This window comes from Neurospora crassa, linkage group I (assembly GCF_000182925.2).
Source record: "Neurospora crassa OR74A linkage group I, whole genome shotgun sequence".
In the NCBI taxonomy this organism is placed as follows: domain Eukaryota; kingdom Fungi; phylum Ascomycota; class Sordariomycetes; order Sordariales; family Sordariaceae; genus Neurospora; species Neurospora crassa.
In genome coordinates, this window is record NC_026501.1 from 2,016,275 (window position 1) to 2,031,578 (window position 15,304).

At 50.6% G+C, this 15,304-nt stretch overlaps 4 protein-coding genes and 1 non-coding gene across 5 annotated transcripts; 1 reads left to right on the forward strand and 4 right to left on the reverse strand.

Annotated features, from left to right (window-relative positions):
- The first annotated feature begins 6,580 nt into the window (after nt 1-6,580).
- On the forward strand, nt 6,581-8,271 carry NCU01922 (hypothetical protein). Its single transcript, XM_960460.3, has 6 exons — nt 6,581-6,695; nt 6,760-6,920; nt 7,175-7,182; nt 7,361-7,447; nt 7,520-7,753; nt 7,882-8,271. The coding sequence occupies exons 1-6, from the start codon at nt 6,664-6,666 to the stop codon at nt 8,074-8,076; spliced, it is 717 nt and encodes a 238-aa protein (XP_965553.3). The 5' UTR covers nt 6,581-6,663; the 3' UTR covers nt 8,077-8,271.
- A 132-nt stretch (nt 8,272-8,403) lies between these two features.
- On the reverse strand, nt 8,404-10,219 carry NCU11201 (phosphoglycerate mutase). The gene is made up of 5 exons (XM_001728499.2): nt 9,826-10,219; nt 9,319-9,582; nt 8,993-9,223; nt 8,852-8,919; nt 8,404-8,738 (listed from the first exon to the last, which is right to left on the reverse strand). The coding sequence occupies exons 1-5, from the start codon at nt 10,002-10,004 to the stop codon at nt 8,704-8,706; spliced, it is 777 nt and encodes a 258-aa protein (XP_001728551.2). The 5' UTR covers nt 10,005-10,219; the 3' UTR covers nt 8,404-8,703.
- On the reverse strand, nt 8,465-8,558 carry NCU15017. The gene has a single exon. It is a non-coding gene; the product is annotated as a tRNA-Asp (tRNA).
- Nucleotides 10,220-11,249: 1,030 nt separating the features above from the next.
- NCU16346 (hypothetical protein) lies at nt 11,250-13,236 on the reverse strand (the record flags this gene model as incomplete). The annotated part of the gene is made up of 4 exons (XM_011395047.1): nt 11,250-11,916; nt 11,967-12,133; nt 12,483-12,629; nt 12,697-13,236. 4 exons carry the CDS (start codon nt 13,234-13,236, stop codon nt 11,250-11,252), a joined length of 1,521 nt encoding a protein of 506 aa, XP_011393349.1.
- Nucleotides 13,237-13,493: 257 nt separating this feature from the next.
- Nucleotides 13,494-14,942, reverse strand: NCU11200 (hypothetical protein; the record flags this gene model as incomplete). Its single annotated transcript, XM_001728498.2, has 2 exons — nt 13,494-14,754; nt 14,823-14,942. 2 exons carry the CDS (start codon nt 14,940-14,942, stop codon nt 13,879-13,881), a joined length of 996 nt encoding a protein of 331 aa, XP_001728550.2. The 3' UTR covers nt 13,494-13,878.
- Between the last annotated feature and the right edge of the window lie 362 nt (nt 14,943-15,304).

Consider the following 15,304-nt stretch of genomic DNA (forward strand, 5'->3'; position numbering starts at 1 on the left):
CAGATGTGACGGAAAACCGTCAGCACCACTTGATCACCTTTAATGAATGTCATGTCCAACAACCTTCGGCTTCACGCAGGTTTTCTTGTCGCAGTTCGATATTTGAGCAATAAGAGCCGTCACTCAGTCCAGGTCGACGAGTCACAGGCCAGCCGCTGTCCTTCTGGCCTCGTTTTTCCAGATTTGCAACCGATCAAGGTAGCAGAGAGCGAACGTTGGACTGTACAGTTGTACGGGGATTGGCGCTCGTTTGCCTGGCTGATGCTCAACTCGAGCTGAAAGGTGGAGAGAAGACGCCAGTTCTCTAGCCCACCTGACTGAGGTCGTCTAGCGATGGATAGGAAAGAAAGCATGAAACTGGCAAAATGGTACGGTACCACTTGATGCGCATGCCACGGCAGTACATCAGAGGCAACCAGGAAGCGCTCGGACTTGCGAGGCAAAACGACCAGGACCTATCGGAGGATGCAATGCACCTTCTATCCCCATCCTGAGCGGACCGGACGGGTTAGTGAACTGTGACCATGGACTAGTGTGAGGAGGACAGTTTCATCGATTGGTACCTAGGCTCCTAGGGCAAGAGACGGAAAGAGTCGCAGGCAAACGGCGGTGAGCTTCCGTCATCTCCGCCTGTCCATCACCCAGCATCCATGTAGTTTTTTTGTTATTTTTTTTTGTTTTGTTTCCGGCGCTTGCCATCAGAAGTTCCGCAATCGAACCTTTGAATTGATATCCGATACCATAGCGGAAAGGGAGAAAAATAGGTGACTACGGCTGTGCGAGGAACCGAATGAACGGGAGGATCCCAGGTGCAGTGAGCGCATGCAGTCTACCTAGTGCATGTTGCTGACTATTTCTTAGAGGTGGCCAGAGCAAAGACTTTCTACTGACATCCTCGGCAAGAGGGGTCATGAGAGGTGATGGGGCAGATCTCAAACAATGGGGATCCTGGACTCTCACTCGCATGAGCGAGTTTTCGACGCATGGGGAGCCCAGTCATCTCACTGCTCATGAAGCCCAAAGGGAAAAAATTCCCATCGCAAGCCGCCCACCCGCCCGCCTGTTTCCCACCACTATCGTCTGGCTGAAGCTGGGTACCCGCCTACCCGGAGGTCGCCTGTGGTTGCACTGAAGGGAGACATGGCTTAATGCGGTATTCTTGTCACAGCAGGAGTTTGGCACCTACCGATGCGCTATGGGGCATCTCGGGTGCCATCCTCAGACCTGTCACTCAACCAAGGCAAGCGAGCGGCAGGCCCGAAATGTGAAATCTGACGGCTCCCGCTGAGCCGTCCGGAGTGGGCGCACGCGGGAAAATAGCATACATGGCTACTTCCTTCTCTCGTGGTATACCAAATTTGTCAGCATAAGACCAGTTCGCCAGCCTGGGAAGCACACAAGGTCGAAATGGGAAGGATGAGTCTGATGTTTAACGGACTAATCGATTAGGTACCCTCCATCAAATTTCTGGTGAAGCCCAACCGAAACTGTGAGAGTGTGGAAGGACAACACTGCAGGCGTCCGCGCAAAACCGTGCTACCCAGAGTTCCACACCACTCACTGGCACAATATAGACCTCGGTGAGTGCGGAAAGGTTGCTGGCGTTGGGAAAAGGTTCGGCGGCTCGGCTCGAGACGACGAAGAGGAGGAAACACTGGAAACGAGCGTCTTGCGCTTTCCGCCTGACTCTGCGGCAGGGAGACCGCATGTTAGAAACGGATCCCGGCCTCCTGAATCTGGTCTTCTGCCTTAATCGCTCGCTCGCCCAAGGCAATCAACCGCGTGTATCCCTTCAGCGCATTTGCATACAAGTGGCATAGTGACGCATTACCACATCAATGGATCTATTTCGGCAGGTGTACAGACGGCCAGCGCTCTGCAGCAGTTGGTATGTAGTAGCAGGTACACAAGCAGTGAGGCCTAAACGCAATGGAAGCAAGGTCACTGACTGTTTAGCTACCTATCACGACCTAACCATCCACTTGTGAGGCCTGCCCATCATGGTCTCCGTTAATGGCTAACATGCTGCAGTCATGGCCATGCTATTGGGTACGACAAGGAGAACGGCACTTTGCGGACATCCAAAAAGGGCCACTGCTCGGTTCCCCGTCTACTGTTTAATTCTCTTCCTGCAGGTGTTACACAGCAGTGTACAGGAAAAATAGGCGTGGGTGAATAGCTCAGGATGCAGTCTACTTAGACCGACTATACTAACTGGAGCGAGCTGTAGTGTACCACTGTTGAAGTACGGCACGCTTCTGCGGTTCTGCGCGTCCAGTGCCAGGGTCATATTCATACATTGCGTTGTGCGTGATGCTCTCTGTGCCATTACCAAGGCTTGCCAGAAGTGCAGAAACAGAGAAAACCGGATGACGGATTGGGACTCGGAACAGAACACGTCTTGCTAAGACGGGGAAAGAACGTACGTCCCTTATAGCGAATGCTTTTGTTCGCTCACAAAAGCTCCCCAACTTCACTTCGTCCGACACGTCCGTCGGGTTGCCGTCACTGTATAAGAGGCGCCCTACCATACCGGGAGCCTGGCCCCGAGCCAGGATTAAGGTACCGAGATCAACTGGAGAACAGCGTAAGTCCTATCGCAAGGAGCATCAGGGGCTGCTGGGCCGGATTCCATGTGCACCCAATCAAGACAAAAGCAAGACCCAAGGAGTCGGTCCTAGGCTTCTACGGACCGACGCGAGGGTCCATGCGATGCAGCTAGTGGGGACCGAACAATCCTCTTCCATTCAGTCGTCCCCATCGATCACTCAATCCCTTCTTGGCAGGTGGCCTTTCTTGGCTTCGTTCGCTTCGCTCCGCTCCGTTTCTTCGTTGGAGCCCAGCTGACTTGCGACCCGCTTCGTAATACCACGCTTCGTAACGGAAACGATGCGACATCGTATTGTGGTATACGTAAGTACGCACATCAACAGGTATCGTACGACGGTTATTTTACAGTTTTTCTACTCAAAACGCCTTCGCTTTCTGCACGGTACCCGAGAACTCATCCGGCGGGCAGTACCGCAGTTCCCAAATTGCTGGAATCGCCGTGTTCTGACAGGCAAGACCACCTGATATGTCATGGTTGCTGTATGCGAGATGTCGGCGTTCACAACCCATCACATCGGTTCACAGCACCCTTCTTGGCTCCTTGAAACCGGAAGTTGACCAAGCCCATATCCTCTTGTTCAATGTGCTAACACGGTGGCACAAAATACATTCTACTCGTGGTACATCGCGGCGGGCTGCCGAAGTTGGCAAAGCAGTTGACAATCGCTCACACACATGTTGCCGTCGAGCTAACCTGTACATGTTACCACCAACCCTCCTACCTCACCAACGAACTTGACCAGGCTACATAGCAAAGCAATTCGAGTGCGCAGCGCGGCGGGGCAGGATCATGAAATAAATGTTGCCCTTTTGGGGTGAAGCACTAATGTTCCTTGTCTAGGTCCCGGTCCATTATGTGCTGCTGGTATTTCCATTTCACAAATAGGGGTAGTATCTGGACGCATAATGTACTGCGACTTGCATGGATCTAGCTGACTACTAGTCTGGGCATGCTAACGAATCTCATTTGTTGATGGTACTGGTTTCATTGCTGCTCCCGGCGCCGGGAAGAAACGTCCTCTTCGTTTTTTTTCCTCTTTCCTTTTTTCTCCTTCGGCTTCTCTTCCATCTGACCTCTTATTGGGTGGATCACAAGTTTTAATAGGTTACCGAGAAACCAACACCCTCCCTTCCCTAGCTCGATTCGTAGCTTTCTCCGTTTTTACGAACTGCCCCGGCTCTACTGTACTCCACACAAGTACGGCCTATTCTAGTATGCTGCATAGATCGGATCATAGGTACCGTATTCCCTAAAAGTCATATGTGCTGAGAGGATGCCATTCCTTCACTGGTAAAGAGAAATACCGTCATACACTTTTGTTATGCGGTGGTCCTTCCCCCCTGGATTGCCAGTCATTTCTGCGCTTGAAGTGCTCAAGAAGTGTAAACTACGGAGTACCTATGGAGCATGTCTTTGCCAAAGCTCATCGGCTCGATCTGGCGTTGCCTCCATCAGTTACTACTTGTAAGCAACCGACGTGAGCGCTACAATGGCGCCTATGCACAGCCATCAGTTGGGATTTGGATATCATGTCTGATCGACTCCCTCTCGAGCCTCTTTTCATGATGAATCAATGCTAATTAGCTTGCCAGTCTCGCCATGTTCCGCAACGATCGGTGTATTTACAAATTTGGATTACTTTGCAGTGCCCAGGAATTAAAATACTACTCAACCCTCAATAAACAAGTCTTGTCAAAATGTGACGGTTCAAAGTCATCGGACACGTGCGCCTGAAGTTGCACTTTGATCTTACCGACCCTACATTACATCTCGTTTGCAAAGTTGAAACCTCGAGTTTCTCTGCGGCCCTCTCGCTTTCTCCCTAAAACCTCGCTTGTGATACGACTGGCTGGGAGCCCTTTTCGATCCTGGAGGATCGAACGCACCCCAACGGCCGGTCACGTCGTCAGCGGGCACCGCAGGTCAGCCAGCATTTTGGACAAAACCGGGTGCGGCGGGCGGGCGGGCGGGCGGACGGACGGACGGACGGGAGTCAATACTACTGTGCCACCGTGTTGAGACCACGCTAGTCAAGCTAGTGTTCACGGTTATCAACCCGCTTGAAGCGGTCGAAGATGGCCAGAGGTTTTGTCTCGCGGCCGTCCAAAATAATGGTGGTGTGCGCACCACCTGGTTCACTACTGGAAAAATGAGCTGACAGACCTGGGCTGACTCCCCACCCGACTATATTAGCTCACATTTATATGGTGTACTGTCGGGTTTTCCCTTTTCATTCTCCCCGGAAAGTTCATCCCTTTTAGCTCCCCGAATCTCCACAGCTTGCCGCTTCCGCTTCTCCCAGATAGTGGAGTGAAGCGGGATCGTAAAGCCAGATGACGGCTTTTCTCCTCAACAGCAAGATGAAGCCTACACGACCATAGGATAGGCGCGAGTGCCGTCTCCGGTTATGCTGGTCAATCCGAAACTGTTTCTGGCTCCCCCTCCTCCTATGACACACTATGTACTGCAGTGATTGTGTTTTATTTTTCTTCAAAAAAAAAAAAAGAAATGGGCTCTGTAATATCTGATCATTCGGGTCGGGCGGGGGTGGGGGATCCCATTGCTGTAGGTAAGACTTAACCCAAAGATCAAGTGACGGATTCGGTTCACAGCTCCGGTACACGTTTCCTTCAGCTCGCGATGATTGTCGACCTTGGTCCCTTTTTTCCAAAGTCAATCACGTCGCTGGTGGACACGGAAAACGGTATAAATTGTGGATGTGATGGAGAGACTATGTCCGTACAACCGTTTCGCTTTGAGGAATTGGGAACCCTGGAATGCTTGTTAGCGCTAGGTCAGAAATCTGACCTTAGATTACTGCCTAGGAAGGCACGTCGGAATTTGATCTCGGAAAAGACGTTGGTCAGCCCGACCTAGTGGTCTTTTTTTTTTTTTTTTTTTTTGGCACCGCTTCAACTTCAACCAGCCAAAGTCCTGATGGTGGCTGCAGCCTACAAGTAACCAAGTTCATCACGTTCTGCTTCTAAGATCTTTCCTGGATAATGGTTGAAGAACATTGGTGCTCTAGCGGTTATTGCCTGCCTACATCACAAATTGCTTACCATTCTTCATCCTCGCTTGAATTGCCAACCCGGTGTTATACGCATTGACACTCCCCGGGTGCCCCTTTCTCGCGGCCAATAAGATCCGAAGCGGCTACTCTAACCGTAGAAGTGTCTACGGATAAGGTGACTCACCACATATTACGGGACATCGCGCAAGAAAACGTTGGTCGTTGGTTTTGGGTGGGCCAGGACCGATCAACGCTGAGCCTGCTGAACTCTGTCATCGTCGACCCGTCAGCAAGCCCTTGACAGGAGACCTTCAGTCCGGGGGTTGGTGTGATGGGCAATCTGCAATATGCGCATGAGCCATGAAGGTTTGCAGCTGTTTGCCAATGGCCTCTGTCATTTGGTATTATAGCATGGCACGCTGTACCGCCACGGCACGGCATTGAAAGGAGTTGAGAACATCGAAATGTCATAGGTGGACGATGCCATGCGTTCAACCACTGTCAGGCGCCCATCTGTAGTTTGACGGGGAAATTAGAAAGAAGTGTGCGAAAGCTGACGAGTGTTTGTTGGTCGCTAATGGGATTGCAAACTAGACGCTCGAGTGGTATAATCATAGTAGGGAAGCTGATCACGTTCACCAAATAGTAGTGTAGTATGTGCTCCGGACGGAGTCGGCTCGTTTTGGAAGCCGAAGCCGCAAAGGTCCGGCAGGCATGCCACTCCGTGTAGCGTACGAAGCAGGATGTAATGCGGTACTAGTAAAGACGACAAACGTTAGTTACCCCTAGAGGCCTTTTTTAATTACTGTCATCTATTCGTAATTTGGCGTAAGCTTACATTCGATACGTGACCCTTACGGCAGCGGGTCGGCGGCAAAACCCGCCCGAATCCAACGGGCCCGGGCACGCTTTTCGTGATTCTCGGACGGCTTTATTAGACATCATATCCCGGCCTTCAACGCTAGGAGGCTACTGTAGCTACGATACTGTCAACCACATCGGCATAAACCAGACTATCGACGAGGCTACTTTGCCTACCATGGCTTCAGAACAGAATAAGGAATACTTCAAGTAAGATAGCCGAGGGGCCTGTTTGCTGGGTCAACAGACGCTAACACCATCTTCCTTACAACAGCAACGAAGCTGCAGCATACGATGCTAAGCACGCAAAAACCTTGGACAGGATTGTCGAGGAAATCCGGGCCAGGCTTGATTTCATTGGAGTCGAGTGGGTAGATGAGGACGCCGATTCTGGAAGCGTGAGGCTTCTGGATTACGCCTGTGGCACTGGAGTTGGTGAGTGTATCCTTGGTGGCAAAGTGCTAGTTTCTTGCAGTGTCGGGGTAAGGAGATCTTAGCAAGATTTGAGGGGCTTAGAGGCCTGGAAAGTTCAATGCACATGTGTGGACTGAATATCTTGAAAGCCTCTGAGCAGGTAGTTACGTCTGAAAACTTGCTCCAGTGGCTTGCTGTTGGCTGTCTATGCCCGGCTTGCTGCTTTTGTCTTCTCGTTCTCTGTGCAGCATCGCTAACCAGACGCATTATTGTAGTGTCTAGAGTAAGTCATCCTACTTCAGTCCGCTCAACACGGTTGAAAAGCGCAGAGATTTGCTTTATGAAGACCGAGTTCCCGATAGGCAGTTCCTCTCTCCTTCCCGTTCAAAGTTTCGACATGCAGTCATTACATCTACGCCCCATCAAGATGATCCCAGATTGAGGTCTAACAACTTCTCTAGGCTCTAGCTCCTTACACCACACAATGCGTCGGTATTGATCTCTCAGAGAACATGGTCGCTCAGTACAATGCTAGAGCTGAGAACCAGGTGAATCACCTTTCCCCTCTCCCTCTGATGATGTATGTACGTAACGGAGAACTAACTTTCGAGTACCGATAGGGCCTTGCTCGCGACGAAATGTATGCCTACCAAGGCAACCTTCTAGACCCCAACGATCCTGATCCCCGGGAGTTTTCCGGCTTCGATTTTCACCACTTCGATATCGCCGTTGTCGGGCTAGGCTTCCACCATTTTGACGACCCCGCTCTTGCGGCACAGAGGCTGGTCGAGCGGCTCCGGCCCGGCGGTGTTCTATTGATCTTGGACTTCTTGCCTCATGGCAAGGTTGCTGATGTACGTCTATTTTTCTTCGACTTCCCTGAGGTTATCGTCGAAGCTGGGGCTACAGACGCATTTAAAATGGACTGTTCCAAGTACGATGAGATACTGATCCATGTGACCCACTGTCACCCACATTACAGGACGGCCATGCTGCTTCGCATACCATCACGCACCATGGCTTCTCCGAGGAACAGGTCAAGAAGATCTTCCAAGATGCTGGCGCCGGAAAGGACTTCGCGTTGGAGACAATCGGAATTGCCTTTAACAAGGCCACGGAAAACAGGCCTGAGGAGGTCCGTAGACAGGTCTTCCTTGCGCGTGGTACCAAAGAATAAGAGCAGGGAGGGCTCTATTTGGTAACGCCATTTATGATAAGATAGGTATGGTTGAGGTTAAAGCTTCAATGAAGTGATTTGCATGATGTCACTAGTTATCAGTGGAACTTTGATGATATGGAAAACTTCTTGAACAGTGTGTAGCGACGTGCACGCAGATATACAGTGACATCGGGAGGATTGTTGGTAAACTCAGTTACCACGCCGAAGCTGTCATCGAAAGCAGCCAAAGTAGCCAAAATATACGCTACGGAGAAAGGAAAAGGAAAAGAAAGTTAGGAACAAAGAATAAAGAGAACATCACAAATGCAAACGCTAACTCATCTATGATAGAAGACGAATCTCAGTTTCGAGAAACCTCACAAAAAAAAAGGCAACAAACGAAGGTCTCTCCCGCCGGGAATTGAACCCGGGTCTCGAGCGAATCGAGGCTGATGTTCAAACTTGACAAGCTCACATACTGACCACTATACTACGGAAGACTCGTGGATGTGGACATCCACCGTAGCTGATTGTTGGTGGCGGACTTTCAACAGAGCCTTATGTATCCAATCACAATGGATCCGTTCACCTCTACCGAGAACATCTCAACATCCATCCCTCGTTACCGTTCCTAAAGTTTAAGATTTACATCTTCTCCAGCTTATCCAACTTCGCATCATCTAGATCTGCTGTCAGTACAGAAAACAGGTTGTTTCGTGATGAATTAAAAGAAAAGGATGTTGCGGTAACGCAGCCTTCAACCACACGTCCAATTCTGGCAAAATAGACTTACCCTCAAGATCAACATGGAAAGCACTGCCCAAAATAATAGCAGGCTCATTGATATTGTGATGCTCATAGCTTTAGCACCGATCCTGTCAGCTTCCTCCAATTGTGACAAGGCATGGATGAATACAACGCCGATTGCACTCACCTTAAGGTACCAACACCGCCAGCTTCCAGCAAAAACGAAGGTCCCTCGTGCAGAGACAGCCCAGTCCATCGCTGTGCAAACGCACGAAGGATGTGTCCATGGGCAACAATCAACACATCGGCGCGTTCCGCATCAGGATCTCCCTTTGGCTTATTGAGCGCGGGAGCGTGAAACCTCTCCCGAATATCTTTGATGAGACGATCGCAGCGCTCGTTGACATCTGCGGGACTCCTGCAGACGAGATTTTTCCTGTGATCAGCAACCGGATTCTAAAGAACAAAGAACGAGATACAAGCTGAAGCATGGGAACAGTGTTGACAACTCACTCTCCTCCAGGGCATCCATCCCTCCAAATATCCCAGTTGGGATCAAGACCTTGTTGCTTCCTCTTCTCCCTAATTTGCGGACTAGTGATACCTTCGTATTCACCATAATCCCACTCGCGGATGTCCTCGGTGACTTCAACCTCGGCATCGCATGGAACTGGCTTGGATTCGCACTCGCCATGACGTTGCCATGGCAGCGGACCTTTGATACCGAGGTTTAGAAGCTCAAAGGTACGCTGGGCTCTTTTTCGGGGAGATACGTATCTGTATACATAGTAGGTAGTGTTACTTAGTGTGCTGGTCATTGTTGGCTCCAAAAACGTGGTATTTGAACACCGCCGCAGGCCAAAGTCAGCTGATCAGTACCGACCGCAGACTGGCTGGTTATACCATCGTTCATTAACATATCTTGGCTATGTATACACTGGGTGTTGTCTTTCCTATCCCTTTTTCGTCTTTTTTTTAAAGGGGAACCAAACCGAATGGGCAATTTGCAAGTTCACTCACATATGGGCCAGCTTCTTGGGAACAATCAGGCGGTCATCACCTATGAGCGCTTTTCCCGTCGCCTTGACGCGCTTCTCGCCATTCGCTGTCAACGGAATGTCGGTCGAGCCAGTGTGACGGCCATCAATAGACCATGCGGTCTCGCCATGTCTGATAATGAATACCCGGGGTGTTGACATCCTTGCTACTTCCGAGCGCTGAGTTGTCGAAGGTGGAACTTGAATTTGACCTGGGTTGCTTGGCCTTGATGGGAATAACGTGAGGAGTGGCGGAAGGGTGAAGTAAACAATTGATAGAGGTAGTGAAACGTTGCTCAACAATGAAACTGCCGGAACAGCCGGGGTAAAGGGAGTTTTCACTTTAACAGACGAGGCAGAGTACCCTGAGGTAGCTACTAAATTTCGACCACAGGACACTTCCAAGAAGCGATCTCTCTCTTCGCTTTCGTGACATCATCCGCTATTGTGTTCCCCAGCCGGAAATGGAACGCCATGATTACGCCATAATTTCTACCAATGACATTGCACCCTCGGTATCTTTGCCGATCTGACGATTTCTCAATAGCCAGGTAATTCGACGAATGGGAATCATCCCGAGCAGCACTACGCCAGTGCGCACCAGAACTTTTCAGCCTGTGGATTGATTGATAAGGTCATCATCATTTCTTAACAATCAAAATCGAAACGAGTACAAGGAGGTGAAGTTGACAGGGCAAAGGGGAGAAAAGAAGTTGTGGTCCACTCGGCAGAAGAATTGCAAGTTACGTAAACGGAACTGAAAGTAACGGGAACTTTTCACAAAGGCACGGACGCAGTCCAGTCCCCCCGTCCCACCGGCCGCCCTTGTCGGACAGAAACCTCAAGGACGCTAAAACATGACGGGAAGTAAAAGCGCGGCCCGCTCCATGAACGCCACGCCCGTGGAAGCGGGACGAACGCTCGGTACGTAAGTTTTCCCAGTGTAGGATATTCGTTACAATACGCAGCGTGCATGGATGGGTAAAATGTAACAATACACGGGTCTTCGCTACGCACACCGTCGCGTACGGAGCACGTAAAACTGTTCTCGGCTATGTCTCGGTCAAGCATGGGGCTGCACGGATACTTTGAGAGATCTTGAATTTTACAATACAGTCCAATGTTGGGTTGTGTATTAGTTCTGTATTCTGAGTAAGACACATGATCACCCATCCTGAACGTCGCGATAGTACTTCAAGTGTATCGAATTCTTCGATAACACATTATCTGGCTGGCAAACAAACCAGCATTGGACTGCGTGCTCGTAACGTCCATTCGATTCCCGTCAAATAGGCAAGTAGGTAACTTCCGTCCGTTCCTTAACCACTCGTATATCGTAGTGTACTCCCACTCCTTCAACCATCCTGTAGATACTAACAGATCAGTGTCGCGACGAGCAACACCGCTTTACTTGTCAGTCCAGCCGCCATCTTCTCTTCCTCCTCTTTCCCGCTCCCACTCCCTCTCGCGCTCCTTTTGTCTCCTCGTTCTCTCCTCCCGATCAATCCTCATGCACTCCAGCCTCAACTCATCCGCCTGAACCTGATAATGCAGTCCTAGGCGCCGCAGCGTCTCCATAGGAGAATCTCCGAGACATGCGAGAATGGAAGAAGGGCCCGCATCATCTTCACTAACGGCAGCCCTGCCAAACGCTCTTGTATCTTTGTCCTTGCCAGTGTCCTGTCGCTCTTCACCTTGCCACAATGCCATCGCCGACCTGTTCCTTGAAAGGCGCATATGCTCAAGCCGCAGTTCATCCGCTTGATTTTGGTGATGTTGCACTAGGCAACGCATGATCTCCACTGGAGTGTTGGGGGGAAGGCAGGCAAGGATAGAATTGGGAGGGCCGGGGCTAGGACTACCGATAGGGTAAGAGCGGTCGTTGGCGATTCGCGTCCTCCCCCTCTCCCTCTCCCTGTACCTATCTCTGCCGGTATCCGTCTCCCTTGCTCTGGACTCGGTTCTGTCCCTTTCATCGTATGCAGTGTGTTCGTACCTGTCTTGGGTTTTGGTACCCTGTAGGCCCGTGGTGTCATCGGTTTCCTCCTGTCTTTCGGGGCGGGTGTCTCTCGGCCTGCATTCGCATCGTTCGCGGGAAGTTTGTACGTTACCCACTGATCCTACGGCAGCAGGGAGTTGTGCTTCGTGAACATCTGATGGTAGTTCTTGCCTTGGTGTTGCTGCTGCTGCTGCTGCTGCTGCTGCTGCTGCTGCTGCTGCTGCTGTCGTTGTTGTCTCTGTTGTTGCGGGTGGAGGGCCGAGGGGTGTGTCAGGTTCTTGATTTCGGCCAACTGTGGCAGTTTCTGTCACTCTAGTATCCTGATCTCTTTGTGGCAGTTTTCTATTGCGCCGTGGCGGCCGTGGTGGCTGTGGCGGCCGTGGTCTTAGTTCTCGTCCGCCCTTCTGGGGTTCCGGCTCCGGCTCTGGATGATGTTCAAGCCCTGTCCCGATTCCAGGTTCAGAGAGCAAGTCCGGCACTGATTTGGTATTCGGTACCGGCGCATCTACGTCTGCGTGATGTGGGGATTCATTGGTAGCTTCAGTATTTTCTTTCCCGGTTATCTGAAAAGAGCAGCGAGCGTTGCCGCTGCCGCGGTGACAGCAGTTGCCACATCTGTTGCCATCACCGTAGACGCAAACCTCGAAGCGCCCTTTGCCAGCTTTGCATTCCTTACAGGGATTCTGAGCTTGTTGACCCGTAAGCTGAAGATAAGCTGCTCGGAGCTGGTGCTTTTCGGTAAGGTCTATTGTGTCAACGCTTTTCCGTAAAGCGATCTCGCGCACTGCCTGTTTTGATCGTCAGTTCACTTGGCTCCGGGATCGCTCATTACCTTCGTCCGCTGGCTTCTCTTACCTTGCGTTTTCTCAGTTCCTTAATCTTCGTATTGCTTGAACCAAGGCTTGCATAAATCTCTTCGAGGTCCTTGTCTGTGATGATCCCCTGTGGTGGCTTCCAGTCCCTTGAAAACTTGGCGTTATCATCGTGGTTTTCTTTCGTGGAGGTCTGTGAGGGATCCTGGAGATTGTCTTGGATATCCATTTTGTCACGCTTCCTCTTAGCGGGCCGGCGGGCTGACACAAATCCAGCGATTTCGTCTGCCAAAATTTCTATGCGCGGGACATTCAAGCCACTATTCCAAATAGTAGCGTCCACGAAATTTTCATCGTCTGAAGCCATTAACATATGCCATTTGTATGGCATAAAGCTTGTGGGGTGTTGGAGATGGGTATGCTTAGTGGCAGAATTGCTAAGCTGGAAAGGTTTGGGGACTTTTAGAGGAAGAGGAGGAGTGCCGCGCACTGAAACCAAATGCTCTCTCACACGGTCTGGAAGACTGTTATATAAAAACGTAAACTTGGGTTGGTAGTCGGGGTTTGTGTTCAGGTGGTGCATGGTTTTGCCATATTCTGGTCGCTTCACAAGAGAAGAAAGTCGAACCACACTCTTTAGGCTTTGTTATAAAGGTCCTTAGAAACGAACGTACAATTTAGAACATAGTACGACAAACCTAATTAAAGAAGGAAACTCGATTGAGTAGAATGTGAGAGCGAAACAAATTTGTAGCCCTGATCCGCAGGATCTAGAATGGACGCGGCTTGATAGGAAGTGAGCAATGACGTCCACGAATCAGTCACAGCATTATTCGGTCAGTTCGAGTGACAAGACAGATAATCAGATCTCTTGGTTCTTTTTTGTAGATATCACAGTTGACAAAATGTCCTGGAGTGCTACCACCATGCCTACTATGGACCTATGGAGCCACGGGACAGTTTCCGACTTTCTAGAACCTTCCCAAAACCAAGACGGGCTTTTCTCATCGTCTACATGTTGTCCTACATCAGTCTTTCATAACGCCTTCCAGATGTCAAAACCATTGCCTTCCTTCAAGGCCGCCATGGGGTATACCTCATTCACGCCCGCTAATGCAAACCAGCCAGTAAGAGGGAAAAAAAGAAAAGCGAATAATCAAAGAAAACGGGAGACTTCTTCGAACTCCTGGATGACGAGGATCGACCGGCGGATCGGAACACTCATTCATTCATATTGCGCTTGTCTGACAGCCCGTGCTCCCCACTCACGCTCACGCTCACGCTCGCGCTCTTGTCGCATCTCCTTCTCAAGCCTCTTGGCTTCCATGCGGAGGTCGTCCGCAAGGTCCTGGTGGTATTGAGCTATGGAGCGCAACACCTCGGGGGAAACATTTTTGGGCAGGTACGCAAGCATCGGCTTGCTGGCATCGTGGTCGAGAATGTCATTCATGGTTCCTTTGAACGGCATCGGGCTGGGGGCGTAGTCGTTGCCTCCCATGACCGCAGGTGCTTGGCTCAGAGTGTAGTTGTTGTTCTCGAGGAGTCCAGAGCTAGACGTATAGTTCCCGTTTTCGAAGTGTCCCGGGTTAGGCGCATAGTCGTTGTTCGCTTTTTCTCCTTGAGTGGGAGCTGGGGAAGCGTACTTGCTGAAGGCTAGACTTTTTAGCCAGTGGTCTGCAGCCGAACCAAGCGCTGTGCCGGGGCCATGAATTGGCGGCTCTGCCTCAGTATGACTAGCCGTCTCAGTTTCGATGGTCCTTCTTTGCTTTTTGACATTCTTCTTGGTGCAAGGTGGCGGGTGTACATTGGGGTCCTGCGTCTTGCGACTTTGAATGAGCGGGAGGTCGTCACTGTCGATGTCCATCGAAACACGATGTGTACATTTGAGTCCCTGACGCCTATACAGGCAATTTGCACATGAACCATCGCCAACACTCGGGTGTTGAACACAACCGACAAATGGTCCTAGACTCTTCTTGCACACGTCACATTCCGCTGTAGCCTGTTTACCATTGAGCTGTACAAACACGGCTTCTAGGTTCCCGCCCACCGCCAAGTTTACCGACCCGATGTCTTTGCGAAGATTGATGTTTCTGACAGGCTGAAGAAAGAGCGTTAGCATTCGAGCATGGAAGAGAAGCTCAGGTCGGGAGGTTGTATGGTACTTGCAGGTTCCTTCCGCAGAATTTCCAGGTTCCTCCCGATTTTGTTGACCTTTTGTTCTACAAACCTGTCCAGGGCTTCGTGGGCATACCCTATCGTGATGATCTTGGGAGCGGTAGCTGACATTGCTACTGCGTGGATATTGTACTGAGGAAGGTTTGCGCTGACCCCGGCCACTTAAGCTTCTACTAAGATAGCGTGCTAACGTCGGTTATTGTAGGCGGTGATGCCGACAGGATTGCAGAGGCGCGCGACTGAACGCGATCCAATGCTGGGGTGATGGGTTTTGCTGCAAAAAAAAAAAAAATGGTTGTATGTTCACAGCATTGGAAAAAGGGCTCAAAACCTGTATCACCAATCGAGACATGAAACACGCCCAATGAATTGAACAGGAAGAACTGTGGTTTTTGTGATTATAGGTATGGTTGTGAGGCAGAGATAGGTGCAAGGTGGGCAAGCGGGGTCGTTGCCTGGGCTGGTGGTGGGAA